This window comes from Carassius gibelio, chromosome B20, assembly GCF_023724105.1.
Source record: "Carassius gibelio isolate Cgi1373 ecotype wild population from Czech Republic chromosome B20, carGib1.2-hapl.c, whole genome shotgun sequence".
NCBI lineage: Eukaryota > Metazoa > Chordata > Actinopteri > Cypriniformes > Cyprinidae > Carassius > Carassius gibelio.
The window spans coordinates 4,358,321-4,379,549 of record NC_068415.1 but is presented as its reverse complement, the minus strand read 5'-3'; the positions used below and the strand labels follow the sequence as shown (position 1 = coordinate 4,379,549).

The following is a 21,229-nucleotide window of genomic DNA, read 5'->3' as shown; positions in this document are numbered from 1 at the left end:
AAGCAATGCAGGTTTCATATGCTTTGCACTTAAAATAGGTGGAAATAATCGCTATAAATCATTTGCTAATGTTTTCATGACTGAATTATGATGTCGCATGTTTAAAATTTTCATTTTTGGATGTCAAGAAGAAAGTAATTATAGAATTTTCATTAAATTATATGTTGAAGAAAGCATTTTCTAACAATGGCTTCTCAAGTTTCCTCCACTGGACTATAAACACCAACTTACATAATTTCAGCTTTACACTAGAAATTTGGACTGGAAACCATTAGCTAATGGTTATGGTGACTTACCACAGTCTTCATCAGAAACGTTTGAAGATGTTTGGGGTTCTTGACAATGGAAACACACACACACACACACACACACACACAAAACACAAGAAACAAAGAAGTTATCAGGATTTCACTTGAAATGTGAAATATTCACCACAACACATTTGCTAATGATTGCTTCTCAACTATGTTGAATGATCAAGTTTCACCATGGAGTTTGGAGTTCCTGGAAATTCATTATAAATCATTAGATGAAAATTGCTTCCAACCATGCTAAATTATTGCATGTTAGATTTTTGTCAGAAATGGTTGTGGACAATTGCAACTACGTATTTTCAGTACAAAGCATTTACTAACATTTGAGCATTATGGAGGTTATCAGAAACGCCTGCAGACGTATGCAGTTCCCACCACTGGAATCGCAAATAAAACTTAAGCAACAATGGACTTATCAGCTTTTCCTTTTTTCTTCAAGTGAAAGAGCATTGGAATTCTTGACATTCCTGTCAGAGCCGGCTCAGGTAATGGATCTCAAGTTGGCAGGTCTTTATTGTAGTAGCTCATCTGAGATGTTCTGGGGTAGCTCTCGGCTTACAGGAACCTCCCTGAAAATAGCCTCAGGTGCAGGGATTACCGCTCTTCTGTGTGCTGAACAAAACCCAGACCGAGTTTCCCCTCTCAGCACCAAATCCCACAATGGGAGTTTACATCATAACCACAAGAAAGAAATGATGTCTCACCAAACAATGCATGTTTACCTGACCCTGGACCTCGCGGGATCGTGCACAAAGTGACTTCTTATACTTTCATTAGTTGTGTATGCAACAAGAGAGGACTGAGCGATTGAATGATGGTCCTCGGGGTACAACGCGTCAGAACGGTTTTTGTTGTGCCATTTATTGTCGCGTTGTTGAATGAAGAAAGCAAAACGAGCTTTCGCGGCATCACCAGCCTTCGAAGTTAATGTTTAAAGCTTACGTTCACTTTAAAGTTAGCGATTAAACACATCGATCCACGATTTCACAGACTCTTTATTCTTCTGCTGCTTTCGGCCTGGGTTATGTTACACAGAAACCGGAACCTGGCGAACTATTTGCGTAATGGCGCTGCAATGGGTTTTTAACCTATAAAGCACTCTGCGTTTAGTCAGTGGTCACTCGGACTGTGATTTTACCACAGCGGGCCTTGAAACCATTTCCGCAAACACATGGCATCAAGGCTGTCTATGGTAACAATTAAGCCTTTAAAGATGCCTGGACACTCTGAAAAGACAAATTAAAGCCCATCCTTCCTATACACCAACCAGCCCACAATGTCTGGAGCTGGCGACCCCGTCCCAGAGCTTTCATCCCGATCGCTCATCTAGCAGAAATTGATTAAAGGCCCTCTAGATTACTTCCTTTTCACAAAGCTATTATTTTCCAATAACAGGAGTCCAGATTGAAGACTGTTTAACCGTTGTGTCCCTCCGCTCATTCTTATTTGTGTTTTTGTTAGGGGTAAATGAAGCGGCCTCGCTGTTTTCCTCGCTCGTCATCAGGCTCTAATACCGGAGCTGCTCGGGTAACATTAGACGCTTAAACGTCTCTGAGCACCAGACCTGTCACGGCTCTGAGGGAAACCAGTCACCCTCCAGACCTCGGCACAAAGGGCCCGGGTCACAAAAGGTTCTCTGAGAGAGTCTACTGTTGTATTTAAATGCTTTTGAAGTCACAAACAACAGAGTTCATCTGGATAATAGTGGTCCCTCATGACTTTGACCTCTCTGGTACGAGATTCCCCCATGACTGTAAGGCTTCTTTTCTTCCTACCGCTCCACTCATCACCTGCGTGTCATGCTATCCCTTCCGGGGGTCATCGGCGGGGTTAGTGGGGTTAAAGGATCAATAGAAGCAGACTTGCTGTTCAGTGATTAAAAATGTGGAAGTGAAACAGATTAACTGGACTATTAGCACTATAGATTAGTCTGGAAACGAAGGGAAAAGTTGGCTGCCTGAGAAAAAAATTAAGAGGATTATGATGGTGAAGCAACATCTCAAGTTCTTGTTATGGTTTTTCAAAGCAGACATTTTAGGAATAGGAATACGTCATGCTTTCTGCTTAAAGGGATAATTCACTCCAAAATGAAAATTCTGCCATTATTTATTCCAAAAATGTATTACTTTCTTCTGTGGAATATAAATGTCAGTTCTTAAAGGATATCCTGGCCATTTTTAGAAGTGAATGAGGACCCATACACGAAAAAAAAAAAAAAAAAAAAATGGTTGATATGAATTGTGCACTGGATTAATATGATAGTTACTATTCTTTAAAAGTACATTTAAATTTTGAAGTACTTCATCAGTATGATTTTTTTACATGCAATATTGCCAAAGTACGTAAATATGTATATATATATATATATATATATATATATATATATATATATATATAGTTTAAAATAAAATTAAATCAAATATTACAATGAATATGACTAAAATATGACAACATGATAACAAGAAAAGCTTTACAATCACCCTGGATTTTCTTGGAAAGTTCATGATTTGGTTCAAAATTTTGTCATTAATCACTCAGAAACTTATCTGAATAAATTAAATCTGTGAATCATAAAATCATCCTTTTGAGTCTGACCAATTGAATGAAATGTTCACAGAAACATTTACCTGATGCTTTTATCCAAAGCGACTAACAATTGCTATATATGTCAGAGGTCACACACCTCTGGAGCAACTAGGGGTTAAGTGTCTTGCTCAGGGACACTTTGGTGTCTCACAGTGGATTTGAACCCAGGTCTAAAAGCATGTGTCTTATCCACTGCGCCAACACCACCGCATCTGAAACCATCTGAATGATGCACAAATCAGACTGATTCAGTTCTCAAGTTCAACTCAGTGATTCAGTCCGATCACAATAGTTACCAAATCACCAGAGGTGCCTACAAAATACAGGGCACAAGCTTTTTCGGACTACTTTTATGGCAATTTTTATCAATATTTCAAAAAACCAGTATGCCTTCATTATAATTACATAGAAAAATTGGCATCATATTATTAAAACTTTCTCTTTTTATCTTTCACAGAAAAAAATAACTAAACATTCATTTTTGAGTGTACTAGTCCCTAAGAATGAAGCTGAAAAGACAGATAAACAGCTGGCTGACATAAAAGATGAAGATAAAGAAGAATGAGACACTTTGATTTTTGAGAGGAACACCGGGTGAACGCTTGGCCTTTCAGAATTTACTTGGCAAACAGGATGTTCCACCGGTTAAAATAAATCAGTTATCCAAAACACCTGAAACACCTGCTTTTATCTGGGCTCGGTATCGGAACAAGAACATATTTTCCATTCTTGTTCACTTGTGTATGGCAACTTCAACCCATTCAAGTCCCTCTTCGATAACATGAGACGTCTGAAAAAAACGACAGTGCATGAAACATCAACCTCAAAATAGGGGGAAGTCCGCTTGGGGAAAAACAATATGCTTACAAATGGTTTTGCCAAAAAAGCATTACAGTACATATGCACATGTAGGTGGTCCCAGACACGCTACACAAACAGACGTGTTTGATCGGACAGCATCTTCCCTGGTGGCTTTAGTGATTAATCTGATGGTGACTGACTTTTATCTGGAGAAACCTCACTGTTTGGAGACAAGTAAGAGCAGGTGCTGTTATGTCTCATGTCATAGGCCTGTATTCTCCTCAGTTCAAGAGCATTGTGGAGGATCGTAGGGGTCCAAGAAGATAATTTGAAAACAATCACACAATTTACCATACTTGTGCGTTTGAGCGTACTAATCACTTCAGTGCAATTATTCCCACTCTTAAAAATAAAGGTTTGAGAAGGTTTTTTTTTTTTTGTAGCAATGCCATATAACCATTCAAGAACCTTTCAGTGAACAGTTCATAAAAGAACCATTTTATCTTAGTGTGAAGAAAAACATTTTTATCATCTAAAGAACCTTTTTTTCTTCACTGTAATGAAGATCTGTGGCCTTGATTAGGCCTCCATGCCTTTAATGTAATTATAAATAAGATTCGGGAGGAGCGCGTCAGATACTTAGCCTAATCACCACAGGTGGACCACAATCAAGTAATCAATCCCATAGTATAAATATCGCTGACTTACCTCTATCCATTGACGGTTTATCAGCATCCCTCCTCCACCCCATCTCCTCACATCAAGTTCACTTTATAATATACGGGGAAGGGGGGGGGGGGTACTCTAGATTCGGGCCATTTCCGAGCTCGGAGCCCTTCCCCGGAAAGCACGCCAAATACGCATACCATATCTCAGCTAATAATATGTAAGCGTGAACTAGTGAAGTGGCTTTGAAAACACATCTACACTACGAAAGCAATCCGGATAAATGCGTTTTCGACTGTACCTTGAAAGAGGACAAGCTCAAAAGTTTTCAGACCGCGTGTTCTACTGTGTTCTAGCAGTGTCCACTTGTGATCAGATTGCCAAAAACACATCTGAATACCAGGTGTAAACAGGGCTCACGAGTGGGGGCCAACACAGCATGCTTTCTGGAGCTTCTGGAGCAGAAGATATGACTTGCGTCTCCTGAGCGGACCTTTCATCATCAATTTGAGCGTCAAAAGTACAAGCGCGTTTTAACTAGGAACCACAGCGTACTTTTTGACGGAGGGGAACAAAGCTGGCTTTTGTGAGCCTGTTCTGGGAGGCCAGTAGCTCTTGTCATGTACATGTGAAATTAATTATGAGGAAATACTAAAACACTTGGGTGGAAATTGCTTTTCACCAGATGTTCTGCATGTGAGGATCAATTTAGTATTCTTAGCAACGCGAAATGACTCCATAAGTTTGATTCAGACCCCTTTGATGAAAGCCAATCTGTCACTCAAGGCATGTAAAAAAGCAGCTGAACTTCTATGCTACTGTTTGTTCCACTTTATGGAGCCTGAGGTAATATGATTACTTAACCAGGTTATGAAAATAGAATGTTTCGTTCTTAGGTAGAATTTGACATAATGACAAGGGGGCCCAGTCTTTCTCAATGATCCATACACAAACCAAGCGAGGGGGCCTTCGTTCTCAGCGACGGGAACAGGGGCCAAAGGAATCAAAGATGAATTACGTCCTTTATATGAGATAACTGTGCAATCTGAGAATTAATTAGCCGTCTTATTTACTTTTACATTTTCTCTCATTGAGTTTCTCTTCTGTCTTCAGAAAACACTGCATGGCTCACATCCACGTCCTGCGATACAGAATATTGAATTGAGTTTGGGGACACTGACTTTGAGACAGACTTAGATTTGAATTAATAAAGTCCTGCTAGAGTTCGCTCTGTATTGCTTCATGGGATTTCTGTTTGATTGATAGTGTTGGCACAGCGTTCGCAGATTACACACTCCATCTTTGAAAATTATGCATTTACTGAACTCAGTAATCTCAGTTGTTTCTATTTTTGTTTAAATTAGAAAAAGAGCAGAATATTCTCACGTGTTTTGTCTAGAGTTACAAAACTGGACTGAACAATGTCACAAACTCGAGATGAACTCAAATATTTCTAATATTATTGGTGTTTGAAACCTAACTGTCAGTAAAGACTTTCATAATGTTATTAAAAGAGCTTTCTATTCATCAAAGAATTAAAAAAGTATCACATTTCCGTAAACATTTCCACATTTTCAACATTGATAATGATAATTGATTTCTAAAGGATCACGTGACACTGGAGATTGGAGTTATGTTGCTGAAAGTTCAGCTTTGCATCACAAGAACAAATTATATTTAAAAATACATTCAACATACATTCAAATAGAAAACAGTTTTTTTAAATTGCAATAAAATTTCACAATTGTTTTTACTGTATTTTTGATAAAATAAATGCATCTTTCTTTCATCTTTCAAAAACATTTTTTTTTTTTTCTTACAGGCCCCAAACTTTTGATGTAGAATAAATGAAATGTTCATCTGGTTTTAGCTTTTAAGGAATATTGTAGATGATTTATAGAACTTAATGTCTATGGGCATCATTCAAGGAATTCTGACAATTACCACTTACAAAAACACTAAAGCAGCAGGTATTACAATGTTATTATCAAAATGCACAAAAATATCATATTTATTTCAAAGTAACATGGTCATGTGACAACAACATAGTGTGCAACTGAAATGTTGCTGCATGCCTACTGTTTCACTAACTATATTTTAATAGCGTACATATCATTCTACTCACAATTCAGTACAAAGCAAGCTACTTACTGAACATGGCCTCTTCCTGTTTCCTCAGTAAGGCGGTCTCTGAACATCAGGTGGAAGGGGTACCAGCAGATTCAGGGAGGTCTTCGAACCCGGATCAAAGAGGTGTGTTCTTGAGCATCTGGGGTTTGTTTACGACAATGTTAGTGGCACATCACAGTAATGGAGTGTGTGACGAGAGAGAGAGAGAGAGAAAGAGTGAGAGAGAGAGAGTTAGGGAAAGAGAAAAGGTGAATTACAGGCGCACTGTTTACCCATGCGGATGAATAGACATCAGCCGCTATTTGATTCTCTGCTGTAATTTAAGGCAGTGTTTGATCCAGCTGATTATTCTCTACACTTTGTGAACCCAGAGCAGTTTTTCACAGAGATAAATAGAGCAAACAGGCAATTAAGTCACATGACCCAAGAGGGCTGGAAACTTGCTGCATACTGATTCTTGCTTACTTGATGTGAATTCTGTCTTCATTTATGGTCTTTTTCTGTGAAATGTGCCGGACTCTCTTTTCCATGAAAAAAGCTTTTTCAAAACACACAAAAACTGACACACACCAAGGCTGCATTATTTAATCAAAAGTACTGTAAAAACACACAATTTTAAATAAGTTTATAATATAAATATTTTTAACATTAGAAATGTCTTTACTGTCACTTTTGACCCAATTAAAGTAATAATTTCTTTTTTTTCTTTTTTTGGGGGTTGAACTGTATTCATAATAGTGTGCTGGATTTTGGTCTATTATTAAAAGTCAAAGATTTCAATACGTATGACTCAAGTCCCATTTTTTACTGCAAATGCAACTACATAATATTTGTTAGTACAGACAAACTTTCATAAGGCAGATTATATGAAACTGTTAAATTCCTACAGCCGGTCGCTATGAAAACATCACGGTCCAGGGTTATGTCAATACAAGCTATGATGCAGAAAAGACAAGCGCAGGCATTTAGATAAGTGTTGATAAGTGCACAATCGCATCTAGCAAAATACACAGTTGAACATGAGGATCCCGTACCGTGCCACAAGAGGCGTGCTCAGTTAAATGTTTACACAGCTGCTCTCAAGATTATTATTATTGTGAAACCACACACTTTTAATGTTGCTGTGTGGATGCCAAGACGTGTCTGCTCTTTACCTCCCCTCTGAGCACTTCCAACTCCTCTCCATACTGCACAGGGCTCAAAGTGACAGATTCATAGGAGATTCGGTGAACGTTCGGCCATTATATCGCACATGTCTCCGGCCCTGTTTTAGAAAGATAAATAAAGAAGTTGTTGCTGATTTTACGAAAGAAAAACGTCTGCCGTCTGCACCTTACTGGGCCCTCTGTTTTTTAACCTTTCTTCAAATACTTGGCATGCTCTAATGGTACAGAGACACTAGTTTTAAAGGGATAGTTCATGCAGAAATTTAGCTTAAAAACCATTCTTGACCCCAAAGAAGTAGTTTGTCTAGTCTGTTTTCTTCCACAAAATGAAAGTGGATGGGCAAGCTCTACAAAAGTACAAAAGTAGTTAATTTTGAATATGCAACTGTTAATGGAATTGCTAAATATTTAAATTGTGGGTTAGAATTGCAATATATTTTGTAAAGCTACTCTGAAACAATGTACATTGTGTAAAATGCTATATAAATAAAACTGACTTGACATAATATGACTAACACATGGAAGGTTTTTTTTAAGGTAATTGTAGCCTAATATATATAAAGTAGTGAGAAGTTATATCTAACATTTTCTTTTCTCATTTGCAAGATATAAACTCAGAATTGCAAGTTACAAATGCAAAATGATGGGACAAACTCGCAACTCTGAGAAGAAAGGGTTGAAGTCAAAATTGTGAGATTGCGACAGTTATTTTTTTCATGGCTTGCGAATAATAATAATAAATAAAAAACGAAATTGCGGAATTGCTAGAAAAGAAATCCAAATTATGAGATATAAAATTAGAATTGTGCACACGCAAAAGGTCTAAATTATGAAAAAGTAATCTGCAATTACCTTTATTTTGAATTTTGAATTAAATTTTTTAATTTTTAATTTTTCCATACTTGGAACTATCCCTTTAAGATCTCAGAGTGCCACTCACCTGATTTTTGCCTCTAACCCAAAAGCGTTGATATGTTTTTGTACCATCAGGGGTGAGCAGAAGGGTAGAAATAGATTTGGACAAAATTAAGCCTTCTAAATTCGGAAATACTTGACAATCATGCCTTTAACAAGTCCATCTGAGGTATGGGACCTACTTGTAAAGATTCGTTGTAAATTGTGTATCTTTCCGGGAAATAACACAAGCCTCTCACATGAACTCTCCCCATTTTGTTTGACGTGTACCCAAATGCAGTGTTTAGGTTTGTCTATCCTTGGTATGTGCACTTAAGTTTGCCTCTCAAGTGTAAACCTGCAGGCCAGGAGACACAACCCACCATCAGATGCCTCCAAATATCCCTCTGTGCAGACGTGGTGTCAGTCAGTCGAGCTCAAGTGTCTGCTGAAGACTTTGTCAAAGTCGGGAGGAAAGATTAATGTCTTGTTTTCTCTACTTGTCAGATGATATATGTGGAATAGGTACGAAGTAGGCTGCCCATTTCAAGGTCACGTCTAACCGTAAGCAGAAAATTATATTTGTGGGGGAAAAACAGAACACTTGGCCTTTCCTGAGAAACATCCGCTACTGCGCAGACTCAGTCGCGTTTGCTTTCAACTGCTACTATTAGACATAAGCTTGGTCGATCAGTAGCCACGTTTTCCGTAATTGACATTTAATTTGCCACTGCATCCATTAACCTAAATGAGCCCCCTCTTTTTTTAAAGTTTTCTTCTGCTATGTATAGCCGGGGCTTCTTATGTCTGCGGAGGAGTCTATAAACAGCTGCATGTGCTTAAGCGGAGAAATGTAAATCTTGACACGGGATGTTTATGCAGCCCAAGCTTCTAATCATGCGAACGTATAATTCAGTGACATGTGGTGTCTTTACGAGAGCAGTTTGATTCAAAGGGCAGATCCCTGTATTTACCAGTCTCTCTCTGAACCCCAAACGCGTTACATCTCTCATCTGAACTCCTCAGATCTACTCAAGTTTGGGCAGTAGTGGCAGTCGCCTAGGCTCTTGGAATAGATCACCGAAAATTAAAATGATTTATTTATTCATATTCATTTAAACATTAAATATCATTATTTACTCCACGCCATGTTGCTCCAACCCCAAAATTATTTGCTTTCAATTACAGTTCAATATGACCATTTTGATCAACCTAAATAAAAAATAAGAGAGAGAGAGAGAGAGAAAACTGCTGTAAAAACACAATACAACTTGTACGCTATATTGCAATTCATATTATAGACTGAAACTGTTGTTTTCACTGAAAATGCCATTTTGTCAGGTTTCAAATGAACAATGTATGGAAGCCTGTTTCCACCACTGAATAAAAACTAAACAAGGTAATTGTGAATTTTCTTCTCAGAATTCTTTTAAGCTCGCAGTTCTGATTTTTGCTCAGAATTTCAGGTTTAGCCTATATCTTCCCATTCAGAATTTATAATATAGTTTTAAAGTCAGAATTGTGAGATATAAACTTGCAATTGTAAGAAAATATTTTTTTCCCCTTAGAATTGATCTTTATAACTTGTTATTGCAAGTTTATATCTCACAATTCTGAGAAATGATGTCAGAATTGCAAAGAAAACAGAAGTCATCTCGAAATTCTGACTTTATAAACTTGCAATTCCACGTTTCCATCACACACACACAAAAACCTGAAATGCGAAATTTAAACTCAATTATGAGGAAAATAAATCAGAATTGAGAGATAAAAAGCAATAATTTATTTTTATTTTATTTTTTTCAGTGGCGGTAACGGATTCTATTTTGATGTTTGGTTACAAAAGCAGATGACCAAATTGATCAATGTCTAACCTGAATCATATAGGCACTATATTTGAAAGCAATGACAGGAAGTCAGCTTTTAATTAAAAAGATTATGGTCTACTGCTCACACAAAACTACCATATGACTTCAAAAGACTTGAGATGTGTCACGTGAGTCATATGGACCACTTTTATTACTTTTATGGTGCTTTTCTGGCCTTGACAGATGTGGTCACTATGAAGTGACGCATGGAAATGGCTGAATTAAGATTTGTCAAAAAAAATTCTGGTTTTGTTTGTTTAATAACATTTAGGTTTAGAAATATATGAAGCTAATGACAATTTTTAGTTCTATTACTTTAAAAGTTTCAAAGAGAACAAAACTACTTTTACGCCAACATTATGAAACTGCCTTCTCTATAAAAAATTTAGAGATGATAGATTTTCTTGGAAGTGAGTAAAACTATGATGAAAGCCCGTCTAACCTGCACTTGTTTAATCATTTGCTTGAACTTTACTACTGTCTGTCTTTTGTTCTTAGATAGACCGATACTTTCCATTTTAATACTTCCATAATTGCTGTCTTGTCCTAGAAGGATATCCACTGCTAAATATAGCACTATATAGTCCAATAAATCCATGAATATAACTCTGAAAAGTACAGAGAGTGTATCTATAACTCAGAGAACTTCAGCCTGAAAAGCAAATTATATATATATATTTGTATCCTAGAACAATATATATATATATATTGTATAATATGAAGCAGCACAAATGTTTTCAACATTGTTAATAATAAGAAATGCATAAGCAGCTAATGAGCAATATTAGAATGATTTCTAATGAATGACACAGAAGACTGGAGTAATGATGCTGAAAATAAATTGCATTTTAAAATATATTCAATTAGAAAATAGTTATTTTAAATTGCTGTAATATTTCACAGCAGTACAGAATTTACTATATTTTTTGATGTAGGTGAAGAAAGCATTTATTTTATGAATCATTCACAAAAAGACTTTGACTTTAAACCTTAAGTGATACAGGATGAAAACAACAATGGCACATTGTGTTTGCTTGAAATGACCAGTGGGGTCCTAACCATCATTAAGACCCATGGTGGTGGTCCAGGTCAGATTTGAAGGGAACCAAAGACAATCTCGTCCGATGACCAGTGGAATGTGTAGTGTAGCATTCTGCCAAACAACTGTTAGCACAATGTAAGGGGCTCAATCTGCAGAGTCATCTCCATGCCTTTTCCCAGACAGACCCGTGGAATGTAGGTGATGAAAGAAGCTCCACTCAGCTCCGATGGAGGACAGAGGAGAGACTCTCTGGCACTTTGATGCTCCTTAATGATGGCTGCTCTTCATCGGTTAGCCGGAGCGCTCAATAACATGCTGCTTGATTCATCCATGCAGACAGATGACTGACAAAACCCCATGTTCTACACTCACGGAGGTTTGGGATAGAGTCAAGAGGATTTGTGGGCGGAATTCTCAGATTTCGTTCTGCAGGCAGCTTTGAGCATATTGAAATAGCTGTGATGGTTAGGAAACCGAAATTCTTTGACTGTTGTTCTGAGTTGAGGGTTGCCAGGCTTAAACTGCCTGGGATTTATTTAAGGTCAGAATGAAAGTGACCAACAGGCAGTAAATAAAAAGTCTTAAGAGCTGAATGTTCCCCATGCATAAACTGCTCAAAACGATTTTCCAAAGTTGCAAATTAAACAAAGATTACAGTTGTGTTTCACACATTTTTTTTTTTCGTCTTTCAGCACCTACATTTCTGTTTTAAATCAACTTGTAAACCCATTGGAGAGTTAATGTGTATATTTTTATGTTAAAATACTTCTAGCTTACTAAGAAGACGAATATGATTGTGTCTTTTTGAAACTTTCAAAATGTTTCTTTGTTATATTTCACTGGCCTAACCAATTGTGTGAGTTTGGGGCGGGGCTATCAGTTTTCTGGCCAATGGAACACAAAGGGTGTTAAGGAAGAAAAGGAAGAAAAAAATATGAAAAATACGAATAACTCCAAATAAGGAAGAAAAAAGTACGAATAATTTCAATTCCATTAGGTGATCCCTAGTGGCTTAAAAAGTGACAATCAATCAATTAAATATATCTGTTTATTTAAATATATCTAATTAAATATATTTATAGCCATATGCTGATGGCCAAAACTTTGGAATAATTAAGATTGTCTATGTCTCTTATGCTTACCAAGGCTGCATTTACAAAAAAAACAAAAAAACAAAAACAAAAAAAAAAACATTTTATTCCAAAAATATGAAGCAGCATAGCTGTTTTTGACATTGATAATGACAATGAATGCTTCTTGTGAAGCAAATCAGCATATTAAAATGATTTCTGAAGGATCATGTGACACTGAAGACTGGAGTAATGATGCTGAAAATTCAGCTTCGCATCGCAGGAATAAATTACATTTAAAGATTTATTACAATAGAAAAACTGTTATTTAAAATTTGAATAATATTTTACAATATTATTGTTTTACTGTATTTATAAACAAATAAATGCAGCTTTAATCAGCATTGTTTTAGAAACAAATACAATAAAATTAAATTCCAAAAATTGCCTGCCAATCTCCAATTAGTCAAAAAAACAATAAACTTCATATTTTACCAGAGCAACGCAACAATTTCCAGCATGCGGCTCGAAACATAGAAATTATCTTTAAAGTTTGATGCAGGAAAGGTCAGAGGTCACTGCTCTTCACAGCCATGGATCAAAGATTCTGCAAAGCCCCTGAAAGCATAAGCACAATATTTCATACAGGTCAATTCTTCATTTTCCATTTAACTGAGTGATGTTATTTCCAGTAAAGCAAGCATCAGAGCGGAACTTTTACCCACAGGCTGCAGCCATTTGGGGAACCAAACAGATAACTTTGAACAAATAATGAGATGGAATTTAAAAGATAACATTTCATCCAATCAGAGAATAATTAGATCAACCATCAATTCATTAGATAATGACTTTAGGTTTTTTAATGGGGCACTGGGGCAAAATTGAAGCACACAAACACCTCCCTCCACACCAGCAGACCTTGTGGACACAATCTCCTGGCCTGGGTTCAGCCCACACAATAAGGCAAAGATAAACATTCTTTTCACTCTCCGCAGTGTTCTTGTTTTGAGTAATTAAGGCTACTTAACATGCATTGTGAAGTGTTATCCCTGAATCTAAAGCACCCTTGGCCAATGGAGAGCTTAGAGCACTATGTTCATGACCTACTGTTTAGGCAACAAGGTGAACATTAGGGGAGTTGCAAATAGGAATAAAAAGCATGTAAATGTTTTCTATTGCAACTTTAACAGGCTACATATTCCTTCTTAAACTAGCACTCCTGAAAGCTATCTGTGATAGTTTAAGTGATCATCTTATTTGTGCACCCTGCTCACTTTTACTGGCCAGGACTGGTAGAGACCAGTATCACCTGAGGAATGGAATGCATCAGTGTATTTTAATTGCTAAGTGGATGATCCAGGGATTATCCCTCATAAGATGTTATTGTCTCGGAAGCACACAAAGATATGTTTTGATCTCAGTGTGGTTTAATCTATTGCTGTCTCTCCCAGCTCAATGGCCCAGCTGCTTTTGTCAAAACAAACTTGCCATCAACACATAATTGAAATGAATACTTGTAACCAATGAGTGGTTTTCATATGCGGATTCCTCCTACATACGTGCTGTGGACTAATCAGACGTCCACGGATTTGTCTAATAGTAATGGTTTCAATCTGATGTCCACGCCACGTTTATGCCCACCTCTTTGCCTCTGTGGAGCACAAAACAGTAGTTTATACCACATAAACATAGTATAAATAAAATCTAGATATATTTACATCTATTTCATTAAAATGATTCCAATGGCTGATTCTCTCTCTGTTTACTTGTTCTGAATCTGCATTCAGGACAGGAGGTCACTTTTAAACCCCCTGGTCTGAGAGAGCAAAGGGCACTGGATTTGCAAACTCTTGTTAATGAGCATAATCCAGTCGTAAAACAAGATTTAAACCAGCCATTAACACATCTTGATCAATGATAACCAGGGATTTAGCTGCTTCACGAATGGCCAAATGTATCATCTTCTCAGTATGGGTTAATATCATGTCATGCTTCAAAAGGCAATAGCTTTTATATAATATAATATGTTACCGGTGGATTCAAGGGAAAAAAAGTAGAACTTATTTATACAAAACAAACACACCGTTGCGTAATAGACACCTCAGCAGTCCATAGACACAGATCATTGTTATTCAAATAGTGAAGAATTGCTTCACCAGAATCTTGTCTGCTTGGGATCTAACTGTGATTCACACCTTAGTGGTGTGAACTATTTGGGATGTAAGTTTTGTTTTGGATAGATTTAAATATAATTTATATAGCATAATATAAAAAAAAAAAAAAAAAAAATCTAATGTATATAATGCAAATGTTTTTACTATTTTACAGTACACTCACAAATATTGTCAATTAACCCAGGGGGTTTAAAACTGGGGACCAAGGGGCCATAAAGGGGTGCTATAGCAATTTTCTGTTCCCTCTGTTGGTAATATTTTCTATAAAGCTGCTTTAAAAAATTTAAACCAATTAAATAAACAAAATAGTGCAACAGAAATATATAGAGAAGTCATATATATATGATATATATATATGACTTCTATAATATATATATAAAACTCACTGTAATTTAATACTGAGTATGAGATTTGTCATCAAGGGGAATCATCAAATTTGTGAGTGTTTTGGCATCATAAAGTTTGATAGATCAAAATGTCTGAAAAGGATAAAGTAATTTTTCCTATAATACAGGGGTTTCAAATCTGGGGACCGGGGCTGTAAAGGGGTGCTATCTTGTATTTTTCTATCCTCAGGCAATATTTTCTGCAAAGCTGTTGTGCTGAGAAGTGAATTAAGAAATAACTAGCCTATCAAACAATGTATTTACGTTTCTTCAGGCTCATATATCTAAAAGAATATTAATTGTCAACTAAAAAAAAATTACAGCCAATATATTGTAACGAAAAAAAAATACACATATATATATAATTTATTTTCTACATCACTTTCCTATTTTCCAGTATGTAGCTATACATTATAAATGACTGTTTGTACGTGGCAGTAGCCTATCCTAATAATAGTGACGGGACAGTCATATTTGGGAGTATTTGGCATAATAAAGTTTGAAAACCCCCTTTTCAAAATATAATAGGCTATTACTTTTTACCTAAGTAAAGTAACTTCGTTTACCTGTTTTAACTGAGCCATATTAAAATCCTTTCTGTTGAAATTTCTAACATGTTTATTATACGTAGAATGCATAACATATGCGCAAGGACAAATTCGATCAATCAACACGCAACTGTGGGCATGTTCAAACGTTTGAATGGAGAGTACGCTGCGCGTTTCAGTGGACCTGAATGATGACAGTCATTGTGACATCACCAGACAACAAAAAGACTCGCGCTCGCGGAGCAAAGCGCTCCAATCAATGGCACAGACGCGACGCCTGCTGCACGCAGAGATGAGTCTCCAAGCAGCCTCTGAAAACTTCTACTGATCAGAATTTTTAGGCGAAAAATGACAGATCCAGGACTTTGCGAACTCGCGCTGTCACTCTTGGAATTGCTGGTTTCTTTGACCTAAGCATTTGCGCACTTCATTAGAGTTAACTGCAGTTTAGTTTGAAGTGTTGCTCAAGTATGAACAAGAAGAGGAGACCTGAGTTGCGGCGACTCTCTGTCGTGGGATAAAAAAAATCGCTTGTGGATTAAAACACGAATTCATGTGGAATTTAAGAGACGACGGGCACGCAGACCGGCCACAGCGCTTCCTCCTTCGGTAATGCTACAACTTATTTCTTTAATATTAAGTTTTGAAAACAGCGCGAGTGTTTTTGAAAGCCAGCGTTGACACTTCTATACCTCAGTGCATTGTAGATCACATCATAGATGTGCATACATGTAGTCTGTAAGGTCAGATGGTATGCGCAAATGAAAAGAAAACACTTCTCTGCTTCCTTATCATCAGATCTCTTTGTCGTCTTTGTTGCTTGAGTTGTTTTTGCGTAAGATCTACCACCTGTAGCCTCACAACTCTGCCTCTCCCTCAGCGAAACGGCTTTTGCTAGACATTCAGTCCTTTTGAAGACTTTCCTTTCATGATCTAAAGGCAGACCCCCACCCAGACACTGCTCTCTTATCTCCCTTTAATTGCAGACTCCTTGTCTGCTGTCTTCATGTCTCACTTCTTTCGATTTCTTTTGATTCACTCTTTCCTGTTTCATCCCATTTGTCTGACATCCTCTTTGGAGTCTCCCTGCTTTCACTGTAGATCAATCTCTTATTATACCCTGCAGGAGGGATATTATTCTTAATCTTTTTGCATGCATGCATGCATGCTCTTAGTCTCAAAGACATCTCCAAAAGATCTAGATATGTATGTGGTTTGAAGCAGCCGCAGGTTGAATGTGGCTAGGGATCTTTTCCATGCATATATGTGGTTGGAGTCCTGGGCTGCAATTCAAGTGTTTTAGTACTTAAAGGAACAGGTTTTCCATAAAAACCAAACAAACCTTTAACTTCTAAGAGTGATCGGAGGTTGGAACCAATCTAGGGGTGATCTATGACCGACCCATTGTGCCATTGAGCAAGCACTTAACACCTGATTGCTCCAGGGGGGCTGTAGCTACAAGAAATGTACTGTATATTTTTATATATTTAAAAGAGAAAAAAATAACTTTTTACTCTTCAAGTTTCTTGAGATTTGACATCATGGGTTCCTCCGGTCAGTGCATTGGTTTCTGGCTTTTTTTAAGAAGACTGTTTTCTAAAGATACAAGAGACTAAAAAGTTATTTTTTGGAACCTAAAAAGGTTCTCCTATGACATAATGCTTTAACACTGTATAAACCAATAAAATGGTTCTAAGAAGAATAAAAATGGTCAATTTGTATTTCCCCTTTGCAGGAACTGACTGATCATGGTCGACGTGGTCCGCACTCTCACGGTGCTGTTACTCGGTCAGGTGTTGCTGGGAGGTGCCGCTGGACTCATTCCCGAGATCGACCGGCGGAAATACAGTGATTCGGGGAAACACATGCCGGAGCGATCCGATAATAACTTCCTGAATGAGTTTGAGCTACGACTGCTCAACATGTTCGGTCTGAAGCGAAAACCCACGCCGAGCAGTTCGGCGGTGGTACCTCAGTACATGCTGGACTTGTATTATATGCACTCTGAAAACGATGACCCGAACATCCGGCGCCCAAGGAGCACTATGGGAAAGCATGTGGAACAAGCGGCCAGCAGAGCAAATACAATACGAAGCTTTCATCATGAAGGTGATGCCTGATTTTGGCTGTGAATATGCTGCTCCAAATTAATTTGAAATGAAATTAATGTTTTTTTTATTCCCAGAACTTTCTAAAATTCCAAGGAATGGTGTGATGCGAGCATTTGGAAACTATTGACATTCCACAAACAGCTCTCACTATTATTAAGGAAGCAAAAAATGCATCCTAACGGTGACTTTACCGTAAATAATTGATAGTGTCTGAGTGCACTTAGAGTAGTTTTCTAGACAAGGTATGGAGTTCTTGCACTAGTTATTTTCTAAGAATCCACAGATTACAGTAACAGGCCTTGTGAGGAAATCCAGGATGGTAGTTTTGCTGTTCTCCATTAAGTTCTGTCATTGATGTTTTCGAGCCACCAGTGGGGGGGGCTTGTTTCCACACCAACTTTTGTACAGATACTGTGTGCCTGTGTGTGTTTAACTTTGCTCAACTCTTTATCACATGCCCAAGTAATTCTAGCCTAACTGCTTGAGCCAGTCGAGGGATTGTGGGTGGCCTTGTTGAATGGTCAGATTTGAATTCTCTAGAAACAGAATCTGTTTTTTTTATAATGAAATCAACCCGAGTGTGATCAGGTGGCATGTCAATTAAGTCTCTTTTAGGCGTGTTATCTGATTTAAACAGTCGTGAAACATGCCCTCTCTTGCTCTGGAAGAGTTGAGCCTGTGAAAGTCTTCTTTGTGGAGTCTGTTTAGAGGTCAACATAAACTATAGCACACAATTTAGAAACATTTCACTTTAGTTTCATGGCAACACAGGAAAAATCACGCTAACTCGCCGTATTGTGGTAAAGAGAGGGGGAGGAATCCATACGAGAGTCATTACAGGCTGTTTAGGCGGCCCTGTAAAATGGCACAGATTCGGATGGATGACATCCAGTGGTCAAGTCGACACACTGCAAACAAGGATGCTTTTTGTGTGCTCATGTATAAACAAACAATTTAAGCATTTTTATTAAATGTCTTCCTTGTTTACTCCAAATGAGGCTTTTCTCGTGCCCTCTGTAGTAATTGAGCACCTCCTACGCCTCAGGCTTCTCTCATTGTTTTAATTTGGTGAACTCTGTGGTTGAGGACCTGACTGGAGTTTCATTACATCCCTCAAAAGGCTTTCGACGTAATATTATGTAATCGCTTTGTCCAATAAGATGCTGCTGAAACAACTTTGATTTGACGTCGAGATCCTCAGTCGAGATACACAGTCAGTTTTCAAGTTAGCCGTCATAAATGTACGACTTGTACGATTTGCTGTTTTGGCATAACGTACAAACAGGAATTAGGAATGTCAATATACTCATAACTGTGGCTGACTGCTTTCGGCAGGCCCTGACATGTTCTCAGTCACTCCCCCCTCAAGACGGATTGACTGGGAGAAAAAGGAAAAGGTGAAGAAAGACAGACAGAATGAGGGAAAGAAAGAGCCGGGCTTTCCCACATCAAATAAAGCGTGCTTATCTTCTTTAGGCTCTTTGTGATTATGAAGCAGATAGGTTGGATTATTGGGAATGGAATTTCCAAAACGTCTCTTTTCAAAAGAGATTAAGTGAGCTCTTTGGTCTGAGAGCGTTTTATTTTAGGGCATTGAGTCGTAGGGGTAGCTGTTCCTTCGCTGATTGCAACCTTTATTCAATAAAGACTTGGAAACAAGAGAATGTTGTCACTCTACAGCCACACAAACAGCCTCGCGCTCGCAGCTAGCCTTTCATTGTAACACCTGGTTCTACCATATAATCTCTCACTCAGGCCAGACAAGAAAATGCTGAGTGGAAAATCCTATTTAGAGTCAAAGCAAAAATGTCAGGTTTCAGCCTGAAGTGCTTCAGAATCCAACAATATTCTTTTGTTGTAGCCCAATTTGTTGACACGATCCTAACGCACTCTTTCTTCTGCCCTTCCAGAAGCTTTCGAGGCACTGTCCAGCCTGAAAGGAAAAACAACGCAGCAGTTTTTCTTCAACCTTACCTCCGTTCCTGCCGAGGAGCTGATCACGGCTGCGGAGCTGCGCATTTTCAGAGACCAGGTTCACGGGGGCGCCGGTGTGAGTGGTTTCCACCGAATAAACATTTACGAGGTGTTCAGGCCAGCATTGGCCCCTTCCAAAGAGCCTCTTACCAGACTTCTCGACACCCGTCTTGTGCAGGACTCTCACACGCGCTGGGAGAGCTTCGACGTGGGTTCGGCTGTGGCTCGGTGGGCCCGCGAATCCCAGCACAACCATGGGCTTCTGGTTGAGGTGCTCCACCCCGAGGAGTCTGAAGGATCCGCGGACATCGAGAGGAACCGGCGGAGGCACGTGAGGGTCAGTCGCTCCCTTCACGCAGACGAGGACTCATGGGCGCAGGCCCGACCCCTGCTGGTGGCCTACAGCCATGACGGTCAGGGCTCCGCCGTCCTGCAGTCGAACCGAGATAAGCGGCAGGCACGGCAAAGGCCGAAGCAACGCAGGAAGCAGCAGCGCACAAACTGCAGGCGGCACGCTCTCTACGTGGACTTCAGCGACGTGGGCTGGAACGAGTGGATTGTGGCACCACCCGGCTACCACGCTTTTTACTGCCAAGGCGAGTGTCCCTTCCCACTGTCGGACCACCTGAACTCCACCAATCACGCCATCGTCCAGACGCTGGTGAACTCAGTCAATTCCAATATTCCCAGAGCGTGCTGCGTCCCAACTGAGCTCAGTCCCATATCGCTGCTGTACCTGGACGAGTACGAGAAAGTCATTCTTAAAAACTACCAGGACATGGTGGTGGAGGGCTGCGGGTGCCGATGAGAACTACATCTCCCCAATGAAGACTTTTATTTATACAAAAGATCGTTCAAAGAGCTATTTTGGAGGAAGAAAAGAAATATATATGAATATATTTATGTTGACTGAAAAAAATGGGAAAATAAATATTTTAATGAGAGTGCTGGCTTTTTCGAGTGGCTTTGAAGATGTTTTTTTTCCTGTCCCATGTGCATTTCAAAATAAGTGCAATTGCACATGAAGTATAATGCTCAGATTTTTATGATGTATTTATTGCATAACCACTTTATTTGTAAATGATGTGTATTTATCATGAAAAAAATATATGATCTTCATTTAGTGTGCATACATTCTTTGAAACCAAAAAATAAACCATGGATGAAGTTCTCTTTAAAGTTCATGATATAACAAACACGCTGTTGCATAGATCTTGTGGTTACTTACTGGATTTCGTGCAGACAGTTCTAAACTGTGATAGGTTGATTAAGTAAATGCTTGTCCACAACAATTACTATAAAGTTTTAATAATAATTATAGTTCTATTTAGAATAGGGAAGTCCATAGCCGAACTAATTATGAGTTATTGTTTTAATGTGAATGGGCTTTAAGAATCAAGCGGGTACAGAATCAGAGACATGCCAGAAACCAGCGAGCCACACGCAGTGTGCTGATTTGAAGGCAATATAAGCATAACTATCATTTTATGATGACTTTC

General features: G+C 38.4%; 1 protein-coding gene across 1 annotated transcript; it reads left to right on the top strand.

Annotated features, from left to right (window-relative positions):
• Nucleotides 1-15,858: 15,858 nt before the first annotated feature.
• On the top strand, nt 15,859-20,903 carry bmp2b (bone morphogenetic protein 2b). The gene is made up of 3 exons (XM_052585661.1): nt 15,859-16,254; nt 17,381-17,754; nt 19,667-20,903. The coding sequence occupies exons 2-3, from the start codon at nt 17,394-17,396 to the stop codon at nt 20,536-20,538; spliced, it is 1,233 nt and encodes a 410-aa protein (XP_052441621.1). The 5' UTR covers nt 15,859-16,254; nt 17,381-17,393; the 3' UTR covers nt 20,539-20,903.
• Nucleotides 20,904-21,229: the final 326 nt, after the last annotated feature.

Coding starts and splice junctions, on each gene's coding strand:
- bmp2b (XM_052585661.1), top strand. CDS start 17,394: ATGGTCGACGTGGTCCGCACTCTCACGGTGCTGTTACTCGGTCAGGTG. Junction 17,755..19,666: donor ACGAAGCTTTCATCATGAAG/GTGATGCCTGAT, acceptor CTGCCCTTCCAG/AAGCTTTCGAGGCACTGTCC.